At 43.0% G+C, this 16,969-nt stretch overlaps 1 protein-coding gene and 1 non-coding gene across 7 annotated transcripts in view; both read left to right on the forward strand.

The window, feature by feature from the left end:
* Window positions 1–16,969, forward strand: part of TENM3 (teneurin transmembrane protein 3) — a 1,336,193-nt gene that overhangs the window by 1,132,236 nt on the left and 186,988 nt on the right. For all 6 annotated transcript variants that reach the window (XM_056114252.1, XM_056114254.1, XM_056114255.1 and 3 more), the window contains one exon: window positions 2,716–2,953. In XM_056114252.1, the coding sequence (XP_055970227.1) occupies window positions 2,716–2,953 (238 nt within the window). The remainder of the gene's footprint in view (window positions 1–2,715; window positions 2,954–16,969) is intronic.
* On the forward strand, window positions 16,627–16,729 carry LOC130023873 (U6 spliceosomal RNA). The gene has a single exon (XR_008792533.1). It is a non-coding gene; the product is annotated as a U6 spliceosomal RNA (small nuclear RNA).

The raw sequence follows: 16,969 nt of genomic DNA on the forward strand, positions 1-16,969 counted from the left end.
ACTGTGGAATTTCAATATCTGGGGCTCAGCCCACCTCCTTCACACTCTGCACTTACTCTGTTCCATAAATTTAGATCGGATCTCACTTTGATGAGCTGGGTTTGTTTTATTGCTAAGCCTCCTGATTGTGTAGTCAAATCAAAAGAGGTCCCAGCAGACAGAAGCCTGAACTGAGTCGGATAGACCATCGGAAAAACCAGGCGTCTTTGCATGATGCCTGGTACCTTTGAAGTTCTTGGTTTAAAAAAAAAATCAGAAATTCTCAGGGCTCAATGATTGGGACAACCTAGAGAAAGGCACAGCAACTAATTATTTTTGAAATGTTAAAATGAAGGTTCCCCCTGCACACACACTGATCGTTTGGAAGGAGGTTGAAGAAGCAGCTTAAATTTGGTATGTTATGTAATAGGTAATGATATGACTAGACCTTAAAAACCATTCCATTCTCAATGATCATCTTCATACCCATTATGTTTTATCATTAAAACAGTGCTTTCATCTGTCTCTGAGTTAGCACATCCTGGGAACACAGAGGATTGATAATTGTTTGTCAGATACATGAGTCACGCATGGGTCAATGAATGAAGGAATAGAAGCACGAGTCCAGTCTAAGGATTGTACTAGTAACCAGACATGGCAATCTAATTTCTCATGGTACAGATGAGAAAACAGAGTATCCTAATGTCCAATAGCATAGAATTCAATTTGGCTTTCAGAGTGCTTCTACACTGACCATTCTTCTGCATGCCATTATATCTAATGTATCATTCATTCTATAGACACACATGTTATAATGCCATTTGTTCATAATTCATCCCTCGGCTTCTTTCTAGGCACTATCCTAACCCCTTGGAAGTGTTGCTCTGTGTCCCTGCCAATGCCATCCGCCGAGTCAGTGCTCAGCTGAAGGGCTTCTCATCTGAGGCATTGATGCTGAGCGTGACAAAGCACACTGAGGCCCTGAGAGCTGAATAACAAATGCCCCACGGAGTTTTGAAATGCTCATTTCTTGTTGTGCGGATATAACTCTATGCCATTTGAAAACCCTGCTATTTCCTCAAAGGAAAAATGGATGTCATTGAGTTACAGAGTCATAGCATTTTTCATGATCACCAAACAATGGCCCGGGGATTTTTGTCCTTCTAGTATGGGGGTCTTCGAGAATATAGGTAGATGTGTGCAGAGAGGTAGCCCCATTGGACCTATTTAAGTATTTACTCTGTCCCCTATTTTAAGAGGAAACAATAATCTTGAACCACAGGCATCATTAGAGATCAGAGAGACATGCCCTGTAACTAACATTATATGCAGTGGAAGGAATAATTTTCTTGGTACTCTCTATAAAGAAGTTGGATGACGCACATTCACGCTGGAATTATCATATATTCATTTTATATAGCCAGAGTGACAGGGTCGGGATATAGGATTTGACCTTTCTATCACTGCAGACTTCCTGGTTCTAGATGAAAAATGCTCCTGTGTTTTCTACACTCTCTTAATTGGTGGATTTATATTAATAGCTGATTTAGTCCATTGCTTTAAAATCGTGTTACGCTCTGAGCTTGTATTCAGTCCCAAATTGACATGGGGTGTGTGTGTATGTGTGTGTGTGTGTGTGTGTGTGTGTGTGTGTGTGATCCGTACATTCAGCCCTAAATGAAGGCATCACCCATCTCTTGGCTAAAATGTAGTCTGTGAATTCTAGCATATCCAAAGCTCAGTAATGAGTTTGAAAAGTAGGGCTGTGTTGTTGTTACCTTAATTTGTGCATTTTCACTTAACACATCTTCATTTTGGAGGATTTCTCTGTAGTTGCCAAGCTCCGGTGGTGTTTCTCTTTTGACATGACTGACTCCTTCAGGATTCTGGGTGAAAGGCAACTATCTGGACTTCAGACACCCTGGCCTGAGTAGCTTTGGTCACCTATGACTTATTCCAAAATGTGGTTCTACTGCGCACTGTGAAATTGGAAAATCTGTTCTGTGTGTGTTCTAATGGATGTAACGGTCATTAAGTATATGAGGCTTCTGACGTTGTAATCAGATGTGATTCACTCTGTTAAATATCCATGAAACAACATCTGCTTCGCAGAGTGACCTTCTGCTAAAGAATACTTAGCGTCTATTAGGAGAGCAGAGTGCAGCTCTGCCTTATTTGAAATGCACTAAACTGGAGTCGTCTACCGCTGTTCAGCAACGAGCTTGTAATAATTTATTGCAGTTAAATAAAGCTTTAAAAAAAACTCCATTAAATAATTATAGGGATTATATGCATTTCGGAAAAAAAATAAGAAAAAAACCTTTGTGTTCTGCTGAAATTACCCATTTAATTTCAGGGTTGGTTTGTTAAAAAAAAAGCTGAAATCTAGAGGCACATTAGGGGGGCTGTCAGATGCTGTTTTCTGTAGGTGTTAATAAAACCAGATGAAAAAAATTCCGCAACAAATTAAAACCAAAAGCAGTTTTACCATCTGTTGTATATTAATTAGAACTTTGTGTATCAAGGGTAAACTCGCTCTTCGAGTGTCACCAAAAAAATGCCTAATAGAATAATATGCAAATGGATTAGTACCCACCACCGTCTACACAGTTTCTTGGGGGTAATTTGTCTTCGAGAGATTCCCCCCCCCCCCCCCCCCCGCCCCGGAAGTCGCTAGTGGGGCAGTGTGTCGACCAGATACATGTGGGCAATAAGACCTTCCTGTTTGTTTTCCAGAGCAACCAGCGAACAACCACGGCCAGTCCACGCTCCAGGCTCTCCCACCTGCCCCAAAGCAGCACCCTACCCAGCATCACCCATCCATCACCTCCCTCAATCGGAACTCCCTGACCAATAGAAGGAACCAGAGTCCGGCCCCGCCGGCTGCTTTGCCCGCCGAGCTGCAAACCACACCCGAGTCCGTCCAGCTGCAGGACAGCTGGGTCCTTGGCAGTAATGTACCACTGGAAAGCAGGTAACATCTCCGCCGGCAGTGCTTGGCTCATTCGCTCTGGGCCCACTGGGCCTCCTGCCCATGCTCTCTCTGCTGTCAACAGCCCCGGGTGGGCGGGGGAGGGGGGGTGGTGGTGCAGAGAACAGACAGAACGGCTATTTCATGGAGCAACCCTTGTGTACAGAGGCATCCTGGGAATTCTCTTTGTGTGTGTGTGCACGTGCGCACGTGTGTGTGTGTTTAATATTTTTTCCTACTTTTTGGGGGGGTGTGATGGCACACCCAGCAGTGCTCTGGTCGTACTCCTGCCTCTATGCTCAAGGATCACTCCTAGCAGGGCTTCGGGGACCACCTGGGATGCTGAGGATCGAACCCAGGTTGGCAGCATACAGGACAAGTGTTCATGACCAGTTGTGCTGTGGATCCGGCCCCTCTGTGTGTGTGTGTGTTTAAATCTTATCACACCTACTCTAAAATAGCCCTATCCAGATGATCCCCTCACATTACTTCTCCCCTTACTTACCTTGCCTTCACCACCACCACCATCATCGGCTGGCTGGTTGGTTGGTTTTCCTCTGAAAAACCCTTGTGTTAGCAGTTGGTTTGCATCACTAAGCTTGACGTTTTTGTTGTTGCTGTTTTTAAACACCTAAAATATAAAGACCAGGCAGCCCTCCCCTTCCCTCTCCTATATAACTCCTCCATCCTTCAGCACTGTGTTTGGTCAGTCTCTGAGATATTCCCAAGTTACTGATGGTTTCATGGGGGGCCCAGTGAGATCCCTGCCAAACCATTCTCTTTGCACGTATTTAATAGCTCACAAGAGCTCCAGAGATGAAAAGAAATTATTTCAGGAAAGTTGTTCCTTCCTCCCATCTCCTTACCTATGAGAATCACCCAAGTTGTCTTTCCTTACAAATGATGGGGCAGGCACTGTGAACTGTGAGCATTACCATCTTACTGCTTTATATTTGTCATCGGAAGTGTGAACCTCACTGAGGCAGCAAACAACTTTGGAAACTTGAGTCTGGACCTCCTGTGATCATGGCTGCATTTGGTCCTTTGTGCTCACACCCACAGTAGATTCCCAAGAGGAGAACTTCAGGGGTGGAGCTATAGGAAAGCAGGCAGGGCATTTGCCTTGCATGCAACTGACCCAGGTTTGAAATCTAGCATCATATGTGGTCTTCCGAGCCCTGTCAGGAGAGACCCCTGAGCACAGAGCCAGGAGTAAGGCCTGGGCATCACCAAGTGTGGCCCAAAAATAACAATAAAAGAAATAGAGTAGAGCTGAGCCACACATCAAATGACCATCCACAGTAGGCATCCATTTTCTTTTATCTGTGGCACTTTGTCTGCAGTTCCAGCATCATTTCTTTCCTCTTCCATTTCTTTGCAGATGGATTTTCTTTTGAATTCCTTAGCATGAACTGAAATCGCCAGCCTTGAAACTTCCCTTCGTGGGTTACAGTTGTATGCCCCGCTAAGATGCTATAACTCTACAACATAATTTTGCCCATTGCTAAGTGAAGCGCCTCCGCTTCTTCTGCCTTTGCTTCCAGAAGCTTGTCTGGCTTTCTAGTGTTTCTGTGAGGGGCTTGAATGTGATGTGGCCCAGGCCGCCCTCAGGAGCCTATGTGATTGCACCCGCTCCATGGGTGGGTTGTACTGTAAAGAATGGATGGCAGACTTTAACTGGTGAACATGTGAAATTGTCGCAGATGTGACAAATGTGACAATTCATAAGGTCGTACACCTCAGGCCTTGAAAATATTGTAGTCCAATGTGACTTCCATTAAGAAATCTTTAGGGGCTGGAGCGATAGCACAGTGAGTAGGGCATTTGCCTTGCACACGTCCAACCCAGATTCGATCCCTTCCATCCCTTATGGTCCCCCAAGCACTTCCAGGAGTAATTCCCTAAGTGCAGAGTCAGGAGTAACCCTGAGCATCGTCGGGTGTCACCCAAAAAGTCAAAAAAAAATCTTTTTTTCTTAATTTTTTTATTTCACAGTGGGTAGGGCGTTTGCCTTGCATGCGGCCAACATGGCCGACCCGAGTTCGATTCCTCCGCCCCTCTCGGAGAGCCCGGCAAGCTACCGAGAGTATTCGATATGCCAGACACAGTAACAACAAAGTCTCCAATGGAGACGTTACTGGGCCCGCTCGAGCAAAGTTACTCACAATAATAGATTACATTCAACATTTCAACACTAGTCTCACCACCATTATTTTGAATTTTCCCACCACTACTCAAACCTGTTGAAAAAGCAGATGCTAGATAATTTATTTTGTATTGCTTGTTATGCATGGCAAGCTACCCGTGACGTATTTGATATGCCAAACACAGTAACAACAAGTCTCACAATGGAGACGTTACTGGGCCCACTGGAGCAAATCAATAAACAACGGGAGGACAGTACTACAGTGCAGTGCTTGTTATGCATAGCATAAGATGTCGCACTGCCACAAGAGTGGCCATGCGCTTCTGGAATTAGAAAATTTTAGATAATTTGGGTCTGGAGAAATCTCTGCAGTAAACTGCTCAGTTTTGAGATTCTTTCGTGTGTTTCTAGATCATGGCCATTAAGGCGTTTAATTAGCAACCAGAGGCAGTTTGTGAAAGTGACCTCCAGGGTCCCATGGGGAAGAAGAGATGAGAAGGACCGAGCCATCCCCTTTCCCTCGAGGCTTGGAGTTTGCCATTCCTGAACCCATGTACCTGAGCTTCTCATTAAGTTCTGAAAGTTGGCGGCCACTAGGATTCTTAGGGGGCAGGTAGAGGAATGAAACCTTCTCCCATTTGAGGCACCCCCAGTGAAATCGGCCTGGCTTAAAGTCCAGAGGCATCTCTGCAGCAATAAATATAGTTTTTTTAACTAAAAGCTTTAAGAGCCCATTTTCAGCTAATCCACTTTATTATTCTTAATATTTTAGATATTTTGGGGCCATATGCAACAGTGCTCAGGGCTTGTGAGCAGGAATCACTCCTGGCAGGGCTCAGGGGGACCACATGGGGTGCTGGGGGTCAAACCCAGTTCAGCCACATGCAAGGGAAACGCCCTCCTCACTGTAGTGTCTCTCCAACCCCTCCACTATTTATTAAGCATATCTAGGTACAAAAAATTTTGCTTTAGAGGTCAGTGAGATATCTTTAAGGGGTGCAATGAGTTTCTTGCGTATGCAGGAATCCTGAGTTTTTATCCCCAAGGCAACAAACCCTATTCTTCCAACTATCGCTGGCCTATGTCTGGTAACCCCAACACCAGCACCAGGCCTGAGCTTTTCTCATCCTGAGCTTTTCTCATCACTAACAGGCCAAGTATTGTGGGGAGTGGCTACTGGCTCCCAGCTCTGCTGGGGAGACCTTCCTCCACTCCCCCCGCCCCCCCACACACCAAATTTTACTTTATTCCTTTGTACAGACTTTCAAGCCAAAGGGATGTGGGTCCCAAGCCCCTTGGTCTCCTGGGAAGATTGGCAGCAAATGACCCCTAATATTTTTGCCAGTATTTATTTCTTCATAGCCCTCAATTTTCCTGGGCTTAAAAAGAAAAAAAAAGAATCACCAACAGCCAGAAAATAAGAGAAAGTGGGTGCCCAGGAGGCCATTCCCAGAGGGCAGTATACCCCCTAAGTGCTGGCTAACAGCAGCATTTAAATCAGCTTGTGGAGGGAGAAGTGGGTCTCCCTGCCCCAGGAACCAATGACTATTTGGGGCCATTAAGTGCATGTTCTAACACAGATCTTCCCTGCAAAGGAGCTATCAGGAAGCCCTCACAGGGAGTCGTCAACAATAAAGCCATCTTTGCCTTTGTTTTTATTCCTAACCTAAAACCGAGATTCCCGAGAGCGTGTACCTTTTTATCCAAGGCGTCAGCCAAGCGTCATTGGGTTTTACTGTTTATTTCATATTACGGGGTGCTCTTTGGGGAGAAATTAGGAAGAACAACGACAGGAGAAGAAAGCGCTGAGCAAAATCCCCTTAAAGGCCTGGCACCTTCCTGAGGTGATTAGCACAGAGCTGAATTTACCCAGGGTAATTAATTAGCACACGCCCACCGAGTCGTCAGCACGAGATGCACTCGCACTTGGAAAATTTTTATTAGGGGGACACAAAAAGTAATTTTCCAGTTGAATCATCGAATTGAATCTGGATAATTACATTGGCATTGACAATAATTGTTTTGACAAATATTTATGCGATATGTCAGGGTAACTGTCAGGAATAGGCTCCAGTGGAGGGATGTTACCGAGCACAAAAGCCTCCAAAATGAGGTTGGTCCTTGACATGGAGGTTGAGCGTGAGAGACCGTGGAGAGTGTGGGGTCGGCTGGGTTCTTTTGACACCTGTCCCACTAATGAATATGGGGGAGCAAGTAGGAGAGGAGGGAGCTGGCTGGAGGCACACTCCGTATAGTACAGGGGAACCATAGATGATGTCTCTGTGTCTATATTAAGGCCCTATGAGCCAGGGGATGGAGCTAACTATGAGATTTCTTCCCATTTTAGAGTAAAAAAGCCAATAGCAAACTACCAGTGGAATTGCATTATCATCCTACTGCTTATTTGTCATCAGAAGGCCACCTGTGTGTATATGTGTGTGTTTGTCTCACTGGCACATAAGAAAAGGAGGAACAGGACCAGAGTGATGGGACAGTGGGGAGGGTGTTTGCCTTGCATGTGGCCAACCTGGGTTCGAACCCCAGCTTTCCATAAGGTCCTCTGAGCACTGCCAGGAGTAATTCCTGAATGCAGAGCCAGGAGTAATCCTGAGCATTGCCAGGTGTGACCCAAAAAAACAAAACAACAACACAAAAGAAACCAAAAAAAGAAAGAAAGAAAAGGAGGAACAGAACATGGTAGAGCAATGTAAAAGTTATTTGGTTTTAATAAACTAGTGTGGATTTCTCTTACCTTTTCTTTTTTTCCACCATTCATGCTAAAACAGGTAGAGGGGTGATTCCTGGGGTAGGACTGATGCCCCCTCCACCCCCAGCCCAAGCACTGGTGTGCAAACCTCCCTTGGTTTCTGTGACAGTCCCCCACTCGGATGGAACCCTGGAGGGGAGGCAGGCAGCCTTCTTCCTCATTGATTTTTCTTTTTTGAGCCAGGTTCCCTGTTGAGGACGCCTGCTTCTCCGGCTGGGTTCCAGCTGTATTCACAACTTTATCTCCTTTCGTTTCTGCCTGTAGCACTTCCTGCTCCAGTGTCTCGGCCCATTTTTTTTGGTCACAGGGACCAAATAGAAAAATTTCTGTGCAGACTTAACGCTCGTGCTGCTAATTCACACATTGCTGCAAGTGTCATTTTAAGGAGAGAAGCTGTGAGGCCTGCCGCGTGACGACGTGCGGATGAGAAGCTCACAGGGTTTTCCTTTTGTCTTCTCCCCTCGCCCGTGTTTTAGTTGATTTTGGATTTTTTGGTTGTTTGCTATCTCCTGCTCTCCATTGGTTACAGAGGGCTTGATAATCCACAGAAATGGCAGGAACATGTAGATTTCTGCTTGGGATTGGTTGACAAGACAGGAAAACGCTAGCTGGTCCTTATCTAGTTTTCTGTAGCTTTCATTTTGATTGATTAGAAATTGCGCACATGCGTGTGCGCACACACACAGAGAGACAAACATATACACACACAAACACACACACATACACACACAGAGTTTCTTGTTCCCATTAAAAAAGGGTTTGTTTCCTTTCTCTACTGACTCACCTTTGCTGCTGCTGGCGACCATAGATATTACTGGGCATCGTATACTTCTGCTCTAGACTCTGCTGTGAGTGCCAGAGCTGGGGCAAAGATCCAAACCAGGGTTCATAGTTTACCAGCCTTTTCCATTCTCCTTGGTCCTGCCTCATCTCTAAATTATGTTCAGTGCTTAGAGAGCCAGCGCTTGCTTACAATAGCACTTGCTTAGAGTTCTTACAAATTCCTTTTTGCGCCTTTGACTCTGCTCTTTCTGGGCATTGGATCAGATCGCCTCTAGCTGGACCATTGTTTCTTTTGTACTTCAGCTGTGGTGGTGCTGTCAAGACACAGAGAGAGCCCTGGGGGGGAAATGCTTAATCGTGACAGTATCCTGACCCCAGCAGGTATTGGGCAGGAACTCACCCACCAGCCCTTGACCTTCAACCATGGTGAAATTAATTGCCTTCAGAGTCCCCCTTTCGATATGTGAATTGAGTGCCTTAGCAGTTACCTGTTGGATGTTAACAAAATGGCTCATTTGTCACCATTTAATAAAAGATTTATTAAAGTCTTGTTTTATTATGAAGCCCACTTTGGCATGGAGAGTTCATTAGTTATGTTCTCGTAGCTTTTTACTTTGTTGTTCAGTAATGCTTTGCCAATTATTAATGTATGAAATTGCATGTTAAGTCACCTCTTTATTATTGCATTTTTAATTTAGATAGATGGCCAGGACAGCTTTCCTGTGAGTTCAATGGCTACATCTTCAAAACAAAAAATCTGAATGATATTATTAATTACTAAATTAAATAGCTCCTCCCCCATAAAAAATATTTGTGTCTTTCCATAGTATCCAGAGTAGAGGATGGAGCCATGTGAATTCTGTTGAATTCATATGGAAAGAATATTTTTTTCAAAAGTCAAAATTTAATTTCTTACTCTAAAATATTAGATTTTAAAATACTTCCATAGTCACTCCAAATGTAAAACAGTGATAATACGTGTTCCTGGTAAAGGTAAAGGTAAAGGCCCTCCCGTTGATCGTCGATTTGCTCGAGTTGGCCCAGTGACGTCTCCATTGGAGACCTTGTTGTTACTGTGTCTGGCATATCGAATACTCTCGGTAGCTTGACGGGCTCTCCGAGAGGGGCGGAGGAATCGAACTCGGGTTGGCCATGTTAGCCGCTTGTAAGGCGAACACCCTACCCGCTGTGCTATCGCTCCAGCCCGTGTTCCTGCATTTACTTAAATAATGAACAGTCTCGAATCTCTCCGGCAGCATTGTAATTTGGGTTTCCAAACTGTATATTCTCGAATATAACCGCCAAAAACGAGTCTGTAACAAACAGCATCTCTCTTCTCGCCAGTGGATAAGAAAATTTGGGGGTTTAGGTTTGTTTCTATTTATGATGAGAGTAGCATTTTATGCCATACCCTGCAGTGCTCAGGATTTACACCTGGCTCTCTGCTCAGCAGTTACTCTTGGTTCTGCTTGTGATGCCAAGGACTGAACCAAATTTAGCCTCATATAAGAAAGTTTCTTATCCCTGTGCCACCTCTCCTGCTAAGAGGAGCATTTGTCTTAAGTGAGATAAGTATATCTTCTGTTATTATAAACATTTGTGTGTTAGATTAGCTATGCCTAAACCATAATTCATTTTGCCAATATAGAATCTTCTTGAGTTTTCGCTTTTCATGTCATTGAAAGTAGATGAATATTTTGCAGACATGAACCCCAAGTCTTTTCATTTTGTTCATGAGAAGAAAAAGAAATGATCACGTAATAATGAAAGGCAACTATTCATAGCCTTGAAACATTTAATTAACTTAAGTAGTAAATGTTTGGAATGATTCCGTTAAAACCTTGATAGTTGCATTGTCTGCATATCAGGCAGAAGCCAGACCCTAGTTTTATTTAAGATATTTAAAGCTCGAGGTGTCTTGAACAGGATGAAGGCACCATACGAGAGAGTAGGAGGTGTTATTTTGTTTAATTAAGGTGAACCTGGTTCTTTTCTTAGAGTAGTTTAGACACTAAGAAAATATGTGTTGATTGTGCATTATTGGTCTTAAATGATTTTTTAAAAGCATAATTCCATGATTCAGTTGCAAGTACTATGTGCTTTTACGAGGAATGGCTTGAGATAATCAGTAGTATGTAAAATGGTTATGTATGATAACTTTAATTTCTGTGGTGCCCAGGGAACGAACCTGTTCCCAATGACCACATGTAGGGAGCAGGAGGAAGGGAGAGTTGAGCCTCGCTTTGTTTGGCAGTGCTCAGGGCTTACTCATGTCTCTGCATGTGGGTATCACTCGTGGCAGTGCTCAGGGGACCACACAGGGTGCCAGGAATAGAACCCAGGTTGGCCACATGGAAGGCAAGAGCCTTACCTGTTGTACTATCTCTATGATCCTTACATTTCTGTTACATTTGTGGACTTGATCAAAGTAAAAGATTATTTATACTGTTGTTACACCAGTCACTGCTCTCTACAGGGATTTAGTCATTGACTCTTTCTGAATAAAATCTACTCATTTTGAGTTACCTCTCTTGCCCATCAACTGTTTTATAAACTTTTTAAAAGTTATTATTACTATCATTATCATTATTTTTAGTTTTTCGGCCACACCCAGCTATGCCAGGTCTTACTCCTGACTCTGTACTCAAAAATAACTCTTGGTGGGTCTCAGGGAACCATTAATGGTGCCGGGAATTTAACCCAGCTCAGCTGAGAACAAGGCAAGCAACTTACCTCCTATATTATTGCTCCAGCCCTTTAAAAAACTATTAAAATACATTTTAGTTCTACGGGTGTGTGTTTACCTGTGTGTATTTTTTCATTAAAATCATTATTATCTGCTGATCTTACCTTTTCTTTCATTTTTATCCTAAAGTATAAAAGTTTTTTTCTCTCATTTTTCATCTGGTTTCATTTCCAATTAATGCATGTCCCATCAAAGAGTACCACTTATCTTTGTCTGCATCTCTTCACTTTTCCTGTGACAGACTTTCATCTGTTTTCTTTCTTTCTACTTCAGGGTCAGACCTGAATTGATGCCTGCCTTCCATTATACCATTTTCAGAAATCTTCCTTCTTTATCCATATGATTCAAATCTTGGACATGCAATTAACCAACTAAGCTTAATCAGTTCTCTTTGATAACCTCAGTGATTCATCACTGACCTTCTTTGAGACTTCTTCGCATCTCAGTTCTAATTCTAAACCACTTAAACTACTGCTACCAGAGTCGTCTCTTCCAATTACACCCCGAAGTTGAACTTGAATGAATATCACATTGCTTCTCTTTACTCATGTTGTACTAGAAAAACATTGATTTGCTGGCAGAGAGATCTAGGGTTAAAATTTCAATATCCTACCAGCTGTGTAACGTTGGATTACTCATACCTTTTAATCTTGTTTTTCTTTTTTGGTAGAATGGATTCAATAATACTTCATAAAGATTTCATAAGGATTCATTGAAATGGGTACCTGGTATGTTAGTGTTTGGGTTTTATTTTTTTCTTTTCTTCTTTCTAGTACTTATATATATGAAGGTACATAAGTGACTTAGAAGTTACACAGTTCTATGACAACTTTCACATCAGTGATGACTTAGAAAAAGCAATCACAGCTCTCCAGCACTACATACTGATTCATTTTTGCAAACAATTAGAGGAGACTTTTTTTTTAATTATGAGAATGATCATTTGTTTTATAAGCTGAATTGTGCTGGCTTCCTGGAGAAGAAAGAAAACTATGAAATAAATTTCTGAAGACAGGATTTGCCTTAGAAGAGGTGACAGTCATCCTGTGTGAGGAAGGAAATTATCTGAGATAGTGGCAGGGAGTGATGTTTCATGAAATAAAGGTCTGACAACATGCATGCCTTCAGGAGGTAATTATTGAAGTCTTACATTGTACCCATGGGGAAAAAAACCATGTTTGTTGTAAAGGGCCAGAAGAAATTATGTTATTTTGAGAAAGATGAACTATATTCCAGAATAGTTTCAAAACTGTAATCAATCTTATTCCATCTTAATTCTTTTATTCAGTTGGGGTTGTTGTTGTTGTTTTGTAGTTTTATTTTTTGCTTTTGGGGGGCCACACCAAGTAATGCTCAGAGCTAACTCCTGACTCTGCCTCAGAGACCTGACAAGATGCCAGGCTGGCCGTGCATATCTCAAGTGTCTCACCCACAGTACTGTCTCTCCAGCCCCTTTCCTTCTTCTTTTTTTTTTTTTTTGAAAGCTCCAAGGGCCAGCAAGCTCCTCTGGTCCCATCACTTCCTCATCCCAAATTCTAAATAACCCTTTCTTGTAGTGGTGTCCAAATATATGACTTGTTTGGAAGCTGAAGGGAGACTCGGAAGCAGCACTACACTGGGAAGGTCTGAGGGGCCCTACTGGCAACTCAGAGACCGCAGGACCAGGACTTCAAGGACCTGGGAATCAATGCTACTAGGTCCCTGCCGGGCCTGGGATTCCTGGGCACCCTCTGTGGTGTCGAAGGCCTCCAGAGCCACACCCAGCAGCTTTGGGGGGTAAGATAGGTGAGGGGCTCCAGGACTGCATCTGACAATGCTCAGAGGTCTGTGTGTTGGGAATCAAACCTGCATCAGGTGAATCCCAGGCACGCCCCCTAGCCTCTGGCCTCTGGCCTGGCCCCTCTGTTGTTTTTCTTGGTTTTTTGGTTTGTTTGGTTTTTTTTTTTTTTGAGAAATTCTATCTGAAAGAAGAATGGGTACCCAGCTCCAGAATATCGGTTGAGTCAGCCCTCCGTGTCTGCTAGTTTTGCATCCACAGCTTCTGCCAGCTGAGGATGGGAAGAGGCATGCTCTGTACCAGAGCCTCTGGGAGCTGCTGCAGAGCTGAGTACAACCAAACTTCATTTCTCGTGAATATTCCCAGAGCAATACAGCAGAACAACTCTTTCCGGAACATTTGCGTTGTGCTGGGTATGAGCAGCCCTCCAGAAGAATTGGTGGGAATCAGGAGGCTGTGTATGTTATACGTAGCGACGAGTTTTTTGTACGTTCAGTTCTGGAAACTTCAAGGATTTTGGTCATCACCCAGAATCTAAACCAGTATCCAGATACCAGAGAACTACTCACTGGCTTTATTAAGAAACAAGTTATACAGATGTTGCAGTGTCTTCATCTATTGCCTCTTATCCTAATCTCCTAATCTGTACAATTAAAAAGGGAAAGGACAAAATGCACAAGATTTCTCAATAAGTTTATCTCCGTTGTATGTAATAAGTGATGAAATATACACAGATAGTTTCTTAATTTTGCATAAAATAGTAATCATTTCTTACACTTTTGCTTAGCCTGTCTAGTAATGATCTAAACTATCTGCCGGCAAATAAAGTTTATCAGGAGTCAGAGTGATAGTACAGCAGATAGGGTGTTTGCCTTGCACATGGCCAACCGGGGTTCAATCCCCAACATCCCATATGGTCCCCCGAGCACCGCCAGAATTCCTGAGTGCAGAGCCAGGAGTAAATCCTGAGCATCGCCAGGTGTTACCCAAAGAGCAAAAACATAAGTATTTTTAAAATAATAAAAAATAAAAATCATCACTTTTGGGGTAGAGTACTGAGTTTTTCACAGTACTGAGTGTCTACAACAGAGGGATTCAGGCACTTGTATTGCATACAGCTGACTTGGGTTCGATCCCCACTAGCACATATGGTTCCCTGAACCCTATCAGGGGTGATCCCTGAGCACACTCAGGTGTGGTCCAAAAACGAAAAACAAAGCAAGAATATAAGAAATGCACAATTTTAAAAATCCTCTTTGCATAATGACTTTGTTTACAGAGAAACAGCTCTTTTCTGATCACCCCCAAATACTGCCTCAACTTAGAAGGTATGATGAATCATTATTTTCACAAGTCCATCCTCCTTCCGGTGCTCCCAGTAGCCACTTAGCATCACAGAAAGGAGTTGCCTGCTTGTTTTTTTTGTTTTGTTTTGTTTTTTATTTATTTATTTTTATTTATTTATTGAATCACTGTGGGAAAGGTTACAAAGCTTTCAGGTTTATGTCTCAGTCATGCAAATATCAAACACATTTCCCTTTACCAATACTTATTTTTTACCATGAAGAACCCCAATAAGGAGTTGCCTGCTTGGACCCTACTAGTGTTTCTATGTTTGACTCACTGTTGAGGGCTACAACACCTGCAGGGGGGTACATTGGCCTGAGGTAACTCCATGAGTATCACCAGAGTTTCCAAGCTCCCTCCTCAGTTGTGAGGGACAACAGAGACTCCCATGAGGGATTCTCTTTCCTAGCTGCAGAATGAGGCAGGCAAGGCTTGACTGCACCCCTTCTTCTTGGTGAACCCCATTCTTCTCCACGAGTTCCTCTTTAACATCCAGAACTTCCCAGCCAGAGCTCTTGGGGTCTCCCGGGATCCATCTCCTCTCCCCATCTGTGTGGCTCTAGCGCAGTATCTGCCTTACTCAGGGCCCAGCCCTGTGCAAATAGTAGTTTACCTTGCACCAGTGAGAGGTGTCACCTCACATAGTTGTCGGTGCTATATTATAAAACACATTTTAGGCCAGACTTTGCCCCTGTGTAAACAAAGAGGTGAATTTAATCTGCCCTCTCCCTTTTATTTTGGTTTTGGGGCCACTTCCTGCGCTACTCAGGAATCACTCCTGGCTCTGTACTCAGGCATGACCCTGTGGGGTGCCAGGGATCGAACCCAGGTTAACCATTTACACCCCACCCACTGTGCTGTCTCCCCACCCTCTATTTCATCATTTAAAAAAAAGTAAATTTCAAGACTAAAGAGATGGCTTAGAGCTAGACTGTTTGTATGCACCTGGGTGACCTGGGTTCCATCCTCTCTACTGCTTTGTTCTCCCCAGGACTGCTAAGAGCAAATCCCTGAGGGACGAGGCAGAACTAGCCTCTAAGCACCACCCAGCTCTGGCCAAAAGAGAAGGGAAAGTGTTTATCTCTCTCACACACAGAGGAAAGATTTTGAGAAATTCACATTAGTTATTTCTTTGCACATAGGTGGTCATAAGCTTTCTTCAACTAGCTTTCCACTCACCTGGTTTGCTGTTTTGCTTTGTCAAATGCTTTCTGTTTGCTGCCCACTCTCTGATGGACTAAAACAGTCCCCATCCCGTCTCCCAATCACCACCAGACGTGATTCCACATCTCTCTGTCTTGGCATTCTTGAATTCCTCCTGCGCTTACACACTACCTGAAATCTCTTATCAACATCACTCTTCCTTCCCAAGTTTACAGAAGGAATTTTATGAACAATTTTAAGATTCATGGTCATCAATAATTCAGTGAATTAGTTCATTAAGTAGATTAAGTCTTGTCCAAATAGAACTTAGGAATTTTAATGTTCTTTTCCATTTCTGTTTCAAGGCTGATATGTCTGGTCTGTAATAACTGCTAACTGTAGGTGTAATTGATATTGTAAAGCATGGAAAAGATTATCTGATCAAGGGCCAGATGTTATAGCACAGCAGGTAGGGCTTTTGCCTTGCATGGCGGCCAACCCAGGTTCGATCCCTGTCATCCCATATGGTCTCCTCAGCATTGTCAGGAGTAATTCCTGAATGCAGAGCCTGGAATAAACCCTGAGCATTGCAGGGTGTGACCCAGAAGGGGAAAAAAAGATTATCTGATTGGGATTCACTATTAATGTAGTTCAGTTGTCTGAGTGGTGTTCCCATACAAAAAAAAACATGTAGATTTTATTTTGTGATTCAATTATTTTTTACTTTATCTGTTGTAATTTGAGTAACATGGTTACTATGGTGTTCAAGTTTGTGGTATTGATGATTCAGTTCTTACTACTCTCAAAAACCTCTGTACCATGATTATTAGACACGTCTAAACTAGTCTACGTTAAAGCAAGTCCTAATGAAAACATTTCACTTCTTACTTTCATTCTATATATTTTATGCAGCAGGGTTGTACTGAAATATTTTACTGCATGGATTCCTCTTAAGAATGAAAAGTGGGTGTTTGCTTCAGCAGCACATCCACTAAAACTGGAAAAATACAGAGAAAATTAGCATGGTCCCTGCTAACGACATGCAAATTTGGGTTTTTTTCATGAATAATGAATAAGTTCCATGTGTTTAAAAAAATAAAATAAAAAGTGACTAGAGAGCCAACAATACTTCGAGCCAGAGATCCAAACCCCAACAATCAAACTTAATAGTATGTCTGTCCAAGAGGCAGGATGTATTAAAAGTGCCTCTGAAAAATAGTGAGAAATGCGGGAAAGAGACTTTTCAAGGGTTAAGCCACTTGCTTTGCACATGGGTGACCCCAATTTGATCTACAACATCACATATCACC

Source organism: Sorex fumeus, unplaced genomic scaffold (genome assembly GCF_029834395.1).
Source record: "Sorex fumeus unplaced genomic scaffold, SorFum_2.1 ptg000024l, whole genome shotgun sequence".
NCBI lineage: Eukaryota > Metazoa > Chordata > Mammalia > Eulipotyphla > Soricidae > Sorex > Sorex fumeus.